We start from the raw sequence: 215 nt of genomic DNA, 5'->3' as shown, positions 1-215 counted from the left end.
TATATATATATATATATATATATATAGTTTATCTTATTATAATATATATCTATGTATATATTATATTACTATTGTGTATTTTATCATCATAATGGTCCTGAGCTACGGTGATTTAGATGCTGCTTATGCATGCTGCTGCTGCTGCTGCTGCTGCTGCTTCATTTGCTATTGCTGCTGCTGCTGCTGCTTCATCTGCTTCTGCTTCTGCTTCGGCT

General features: G+C 34.4%; 1 protein-coding gene across 1 annotated transcript in view; it reads left to right on the top strand.

The window, feature by feature from the left end:
- Nucleotides 1-51: 51 nt before the first annotated feature.
- Nucleotides 52-215, top strand: part of EMH_0075760 (uncharacterized protein) — a gene marked incomplete at both ends in the record, with an annotated part of 2947 nt that continues 2783 nt past the window's right edge. Inside the window, one exon of the mRNA XM_013499652.1 lies at nucleotides 52-107. Within this exon, the coding sequence (XP_013355106.1) occupies nucleotides 52-107 (56 nt within the window). The remainder of the gene's footprint in view (nucleotides 108-215) is intronic.

This window comes from Eimeria mitis, genomic scaffold (genome assembly GCF_000499745.2).
Source record: "Eimeria mitis Houghton genomic scaffold, Emh_scaff4516, whole genome shotgun sequence".
Classification (NCBI taxonomy): domain Eukaryota; phylum Apicomplexa; class Conoidasida; order Eucoccidiorida; family Eimeriidae; genus Eimeria; species Eimeria mitis.
Note: the sequence above shows the minus strand (reverse complement) of the source record. Positions and strands in the feature narration are given on the sequence as shown.